We start from the raw sequence: 7435 nt of genomic DNA on the forward strand, positions 1-7435 counted from the left end.
TTTTAACGTTTGAATCAAATACATTATTTTCTTTAAAGGAATCAATAAATATGTTTAAATTAAACTTAAATTTATTAGACTGTATAAGCAATGATATTTTAATTTTGATTTAACAAAATATGTTTGATACAAATAAATGCTTTACTCAGTTTAGGTTTGCAACGATTTGCTGTATCACTTGAAAAAATAATTGATTAAAAAATACTTTCAATCACTGTAAATTTTTAATTAGTCATTAACATAAAAGATGCAATATTAAGATTAGAAGTGATTAAATTTATTATTTTGTCGTAATTCTACTATTTATTTTTCATAACTAATCTCACGAAGAGAAGAAGATTTGTAATTTCAATAATTTCAACAAATCCTACTATATTTGTTTATAAGTTGAACTTCAAATTTAACTATTCTGTCTTTCAGAAATAATTTTCTTTCCCTTCTCTCCGTTTTATGCATCATGAAAGGCATATAAATGTATCATTAATCAAATAATTTAATTTATAATTAAAACGCACGTGTCAAAAAAAATATGAACAAAATGTTTATTTTTAGTTTTACAGTATTATTGTTCACTTTACTAAATTGTATAGAATTGGCTTATTAAATATTTGAAAAGTAAACATTTATAGAAAAAGTTGCTTTGAGCAAAACTAACGATTAATATTATTATTATGTGTATGCGCAAATTACAAAAAAAGTACTTAAAGGACGTTAAAATTCGGCCAGTTTAGTATAATAGTATAGATTCAGAATGTTAATTTGTTTTCATTAATTAAAAAATTTCATTTTGTATATTTTCTGTTTAAACATTGGAAAGAATTTCTACGTATAACTTAATATTTCTTCATTGAAAAGAAGGAAGGTAGGAAAAGGAAGGAAGGTAATAATTATAACTTTCAGTCGTACGACCAATATTGTACATAAACATTTAGCTTGTATCTTGGTTAGTTTAAGAGCATATATAAATATATAAATAAATAAAGAAAAACTCATCTATATAAATAGTATAAATAGTTCAATTTTTGGACACATGTGGTCAGTTTAAACCGTTTAAAGATTTGTGTCCTCCAAAGTCTCGCCAAAGGTTAATCAATCTTTCTTCTCTGCTATTCCAATTTTTATTGTTGTATCATTATTATTCTGTAATTATTGTATTATTATTATTATTATTATTAATATTATTATTATTAACAATAAACGCTGTTACTATTTGTATATAACTAATGTTGTTAATTTCACCTTTTTCAATTTCTTCAAAAATGCGGAAATGGAAATTTTCTTTGCACTGAGAAAAGGAATTATTTGATTCAAACAAATTTTGTTTAAATCAAACCTAAAATATCTTTGCCATACAGTCAAACATATTTAAGTTTAATTCAAACATATTTTCTGGTTCAGTTTAAGAGATTATATATTGAAATCAAATATAAATTGTGATTGATTTTAAATTATCTGTAGTCAACTTTTAAGTTTGATTGAAACATAAAATTTTTAAACATAATTTTTGTTTAAACCGTAACAGAAAATATGTTTGAATACTTTTGAATCAATACAGTAGATATTTTCTATATATTGAGATTAAATTTGCAAACTAATTTCAATTAAACAAAATCGTCTAACATTATTTTTGTGTTTCATTTAAGTATCATGTTTTCTCAGTGTGGTTTTTATTAGAAGCGTATGAGTGGGTTATTAAAAAAGAATTGTGTCGTTTAATAAGTGGATATTCAATATGTTTGAACTTATTCACCGCAGTTTTCTCGAATTTTATTTCCCCCATTTCTGACATAATTTTAGTAGTCTAGAATAAAAGAACCCTTGTGCACTGGTGGATGCTTTTCGTTACTCAAGAGCACATAACAGCACTGACTGCATGACGCAGCCAGCCCGATAGGACAGTTATTGCATTCTGGGCAAGATTAATTGATATGGGGGCTGGAACCACGAGGTTGCTGCTCGCGCCGAACTATGTCTCCAGTTCAGTTAAGGGATGAGCGGTGATTAACTGTTGGCACACAGAGTTCCCCCCTCTATAATAGTCATTGAGTAATAGAGACTCTCATTATTAAATAGCTTCAAAGGGAATCTCTCTTGTTGATATTGATATTGATATTGAAGACAATTAAAGTGTATTGAGAAAAAATAAAACCAATCGTTTCTTTTAATTGTTCCATTAAAATAATAACAATACTATTGCCACCAAATCATTAATTTTGCGTCAAAGTATTTTTTTTAACTTGTTTTTCAATTTCATAAGGATAAAAATGTGTCAATTACTTTTCATTTCACTTTCTTTCTTTATTGAAATAAAACCAACAGACCCTAGGGCTAATTCAAAAATACTAAGAATAGGAAAGATTATATCTTCGAGATATGGGGGTAATTTAAACTGATTATATAACTGCTTTTATAACTAGTTATGTACTTTAACGATCAACTTCTGTTATTGTTATATTTTTCTATTTCGTTTCAATTTAATTAGTATATTATGTAGAAAATTTAATTAGTATATCAGTACATCAATCGCATTCTATAAATAAATTATAGGTACCAGGAGAAATAAATTTTAAACAGTTATGTTTATCATTGAAGCTCTGTTTTGGACTTACAAGAGGTACTCTTTAAATTTGAACTTAATCAATTTTGAGTTTGACTAATGAAATAATGTCGATTCTTTTATTAAATTACTTAGTAACTACTTTGATTAACTTTATTTAGTTAAAAACTACTAATTGTTAGTAGAAAATTTCCGATTCATTTGATATGATTAGGTACTATTTCAATTAATAACGCCTGCAAAATAAATTGGTAGGATTAAAAAATAATTTTCTGCTACCAATTAGTAGTTTTTGATTAAGAATTATAGTCAAAACGCTTACTAATTCATTTAATGATCAAATGAGCACTATTTCATTATCTAAAAGTGACTACATCAGATTTAGAGAGATAATATATTAATATTACCATAAAGCTGCATCAAAATAATAAATTCAATAAAACACCTTTCAGAATGTAATCTAGTACAGGGAGAGGACAGCAGCAGAGGAGAGAATTCTAATTAGTAAAGCCTCTGCAAATCTCACTTTGTGATCGACCCAGCCGTATGTCAGAGGGATTATTCAAGATAAAAAATGTCAATTTTCAATTATTGTTCTGAACTCACTACACACCCTGGCACAGTTAATGGAATTTTTGAAAAGGAGATTAAACTTCATATGGCAACAATTTTATACATTTTTATACATGAGTAAGTATATTTGCGAAAAAAGAATAATACGATACGTTCTTTTGCTAATTTTGCATTTAAGTAAAACTTATGAAAATTTTAACACAATTATTTATAAAGATAGACGTGGATAGACGAGTCCAATATTTTACTGCATATATAAGAATTTTCGTCTGGGAGTATGATTTTAATTTTTTTATAAATACTTCTTATTTCTCTTCTAGAGGATCTGATTTTTTGTTCGAAGCATGAATTTAAAAATATCTGTATAGTTTTGAGGATCAAAAAACCCTTAAGAAGCTAAAATTTTTAGAGGATCTAAACTTTTTGCGATTTCTTTTTAAAGCTAAATAATAAATTGTCAAAAAATATGAATTAAACCTTATAGCTATACGGCAAGAAACTTTAAAATACATATCAGAAAAATTACGCCACTGATTCAACAACATTTTTTACTACAAGTTCGGAGAGAAGAACTCATTAGGTATACTTTAACAAATTTGCAAAAGTTACGATTAATTATTGTGTAATATTTCCCTTATTGTATAATGAAATATGAGCAAATTACCCAATTACGTAGTCTGTCAGAATGGTTTTTCTAATAAGAGGAAGCTTCAGACTCACGAAGCGAGTAAACAAATAGCTGGTAAGAAGAGAAAGAATAAAATAAATGGTGGCACGCACCAACGAGATCAGTCAGGGGAATTTGGTACTTTGGCTAGTGACTTAATAGGTAAAAAGATTGATTGTCTTCGACCAATACCACAAGACGCTAGACAATATATAGCCACCGCTTCTTTACTTTTCAAATGTTTTCAAATCTTTTGTCACAAAACCGAAATGCTTGAAACTCGCAAATTATGTGAGGGAATTCTCTGATGATTGCGAAAACTAATTGAAACTATATCGCAGTTTGGCGTTGACGTTCAGAAGATCGATTCATTACGCTGCTGAATAAATGATTGAGTGAATCGACAAACGATCGGTTAGGGTTCATCCGAAAGTGATTATTCGTCAGTTCATGTCGTGCTCTTTCGCAAAATCGACCCCAAAGGACTGCGGACTTGAAGACGACCGCCATATATCTCTAACTGCATAATTGATTATTAGATTCGTGAGTCTTCAGCAATGCCTTTTCTCGTCTGCAGTGTCCCTAAAACCTATACTTGATCAATTTATTCCAGGCCCAAATAACAGATACTTTACATTCAATTATTATTTATTATGCATATTATAGGGTGGTGCAAAAAGACAAAACAGTGAAATACTCTCTCTTTATTTCAATATTTGTTGCTATTAGCTATTTTTTATACAATTTTAAAAAAGTGTCTTAAATATATTGTATATAATAATTATTTCATAATTCTATATGATTTTGAATATTGCAATGTAGCATTGCCAAGCAATATTACCAAATGCAATATTACAAGCTTAAAAGCTTTTGATGCTCATTATTCAAATACTTATTCTTTCACATTTGTCCTAATTGTGTAATTTATTGGAAAAATTATTTCATAAATGATTATTTTATTCGCATGCTAAATAATGGGAAAATTAGTCAAATTAAACCAATTAAATTAAATTAGTAGCGAAAACAGCGACTACCAAAAGCAATGTTTGAACTTCAGCGCGCTCACTTATTCATTGAACATATATATATATATCTTTAGAGACTGTTGCATATTAATAACTGTCTCATATAGATTTAACTCAATTCTATTGCCTGATGACTCATGCTCACCACATGATATAGTAGTAGAAAGTTGAACACAAAGTCTTGTTTCCTATCTCAGTCGACACCTAACCTTAGAATACAATTTTTACTATTCAAGTAAAAGACACAGATTATTACTTTGAAACACATTATTTTTTGTTTTGAAAGGACAAATTAAGAGTTGGAATGAAGACTTATAGATCTTTAAATTGTACAACTGTTTTTGTTGCATTCCTGTTTCAAAGTCTCTTACTATTTTCTTATCTTTTTCCAACATGCGATAGTGAACAGAAACTTGTGCTAGTCAATGTGGTAAGTTGTGTCAACACATATTTATTCGTTACCAATGGAATTCTAGTTTTGCTGTAACTTTAAAGTAAATTTAAAACTTATTATTTACCGGTTTCTTTAATTTTATGACAATTGTATTTATTATCATTGCCAATGAAATACAAGTACTCACAGTTTGCGAAATCTTACTTTTTGAATGATTATAAAAAAGTGACAATGAATTACAGGTATTTAGACATGGAGATCGAGCACCTGATAGAGACATCGGTGAAAGTTACCCAAATGATCCGAATGTGAATGCATCGTTTTTTCCAATGGGATCTGGAGGAATGACAAACGTTAGTTACATCCATACATATTATAAATATAAATATTATAGTATAAACTATAATAAAGAAACTGAAAAGAAAATTTTAATATCTTCTAAGAAATTTCCAAGTGCTTTAAAAATGTTTTCTGTGTGTTGTGTGTGTGTTTCTAAACACACTTCTAATCTTAGGAAGGCAAACGAAGATCCTATAACTTAGGAAAAGTTCTTCGCGAAAGATATTCTGATTTTCTCGGCCCAATATATTTACCTGAAAACATCAAAGCCCGAAGTACAGATTCACAGAGAACAATAATGAGTCTTCAGTTGGTTCTTGCTTCACTATATCCTCCAGACACTCTTCAAAAGTGGAACACTGATCTTAATTGGCAACCGATACCATTTATTTATAAAAAGAAAAAGAGAGATTGGTTACTCTGGCCAACAAATTGTCCCAGGTATGTGTGCTTCGATTTTATTATGCAAATCCAACTCGGAGATAGCACAACTCCTTGCATGGAAAATACCACCGCACCATAACCCAGTGAGCTGGGTAATATTATATTCCGATATCTAGACAAGGTTTAAAAATGGCAAGTTCGATAAAATATTCTAACGATACTTGCATTCTCAATATCAGTAATATGTCGAAATAAGAAAAGAATATTTAAACTTGAAATACTGATTGAAACAATTATTACAATTAAAATTGTGCTATCCTAAAGGTATATTTAGAATTTTTAACAAAACCCTTTTTAATTTATAGATATAAAGCTGAGTATGAAAACGTTTTAAAATCTTCGGAAGTTTTGACAAAAATTGAAAAATTCAAACCGTTAATGGAAAGATTGACAAATCTTACAGGAAAAGAAATAAAAAGTATGAGAGACGTACTCATTTTGTACAGTACACTTGATTGTGAAAATTCGATGAATCTACCCATTCCAGAATGGGCGAAGGAATACTTAAAAAATGGCGAATTAGCAAAAGTGGGAAATTTTCAGGTTGAATTAAGAAATTACAATAAGTTGCTCAAAAGATTAAATGGTGGTAAGTTCGCAGAGTGTAATAAATTTATATACGAAACTTAGATTCTATAGTTCCCATATTTTAGGAGTGTTAGTCCGAAAAATGACGGAGGACATGTCTGCTGCGAAAAATGGAACATTGGAAAAAGGCCGCAAAATAATATTGTACAGCGCTCATGATTTAAATCTAGGAGGACAAATACTTGCTCTTGGAATAACTGAACCGCACATTCCTAATTACACAAGTTCTGTTATATTAGAACTTTATGAAAATAACAAAGATTATTTTGTGCAGGTATGTAAATTTAACTTTGCTAAATAATTGAATGACTGAATTACTTATTATGTTATATTTTTTCTTTTGATGTTTTCTACAGGTTTTGTATTATTTGGGAATCCCGGACAAAATGCAAGTAATGACAATTCCTGGCTGTGATGAGATGTGTCCACTTGAAAAGTTTATTAATCTTTTAAAAGATGCAATGCCCGACGATAATGAGTTTAAATGTCGAGCATAGTTTATTATTTGTAAAAATATAAATAAATTTTCTTGGAAAATTGAGGAAAATGATTTGTCTCAAAAGAGAAACTTTGTAAGAATGATAGTTTTATTCATTTAAATAATATTCCTTTTACATTTTCAATACGACCACGTAGCTCCGTAATTCAGTTTTCACTCTGGGAATACTTTATGCGAAACATTCTACATCACCTGCAAAGAAGAGAGGACGAAAATAGGAGGATGAAAAGTGACGACTGGCTAAGATGGCGGATTCAAGGGTGGAGGGTAGGCCAGAAAAGTATCTAAGGAGCGACGATCGCCGATAATCTTATCAGATGATGGGAGTTGGTATTCAAACGATATAAGC

At 29.2% G+C, this 7435-nt stretch overlaps 1 protein-coding gene across 1 annotated transcript; it reads left to right on the forward strand.

Annotated features, from left to right (window-relative positions):
- The first annotated feature begins 4967 nt into the window (after nucleotides 1-4967).
- Nucleotides 4968-7166, forward strand: LOC122501581 (venom acid phosphatase Acph-1-like). The gene is made up of 6 exons (XM_043611146.1): nucleotides 4968-5252; nucleotides 5459-5569; nucleotides 5731-5996; nucleotides 6305-6588; nucleotides 6653-6861; nucleotides 6944-7166. The coding sequence occupies exons 1-6, from the start codon at nucleotides 5127-5129 to the stop codon at nucleotides 7082-7084; spliced, it is 1137 nt and encodes a 378-aa protein (XP_043467081.1). The 5' UTR covers nucleotides 4968-5126; the 3' UTR covers nucleotides 7085-7166.
- Nucleotides 7167-7435: the final 269 nt, after the last annotated feature.

Source organism: Leptopilina heterotoma, unplaced genomic scaffold, assembly GCF_015476425.1.
Source record: "Leptopilina heterotoma isolate Lh14 unplaced genomic scaffold, ASM1547642v1 Lhet_212, whole genome shotgun sequence".
NCBI lineage: Eukaryota > Metazoa > Arthropoda > Insecta > Hymenoptera > Figitidae > Leptopilina > Leptopilina heterotoma.

What these genes read in the sequence shown, in the direction of transcription:
- LOC122501581 (XM_043611146.1), top strand. Translation starts at nt 5,127, where the DNA reads ATGAAGACTTATAGATCTTTAAATTGTACAACTGTTTTTGTTGCATTC. An exon ending in GATCTGGAGGAATGACAAAC is followed by an intron (nt 5,570 to 5,730) that starts GTTAGTTACATC and finishes TTCTAATCTTAG; the next exon opens with GAAGGCAAACGAAGATCCTA. An exon ending in ACAAAGATTATTTTGTGCAG is followed by an intron (nt 6,862 to 6,943) that starts GTATGTAAATTT and finishes TGTTTTCTACAG; the next exon opens with GTTTTGTATTATTTGGGAAT.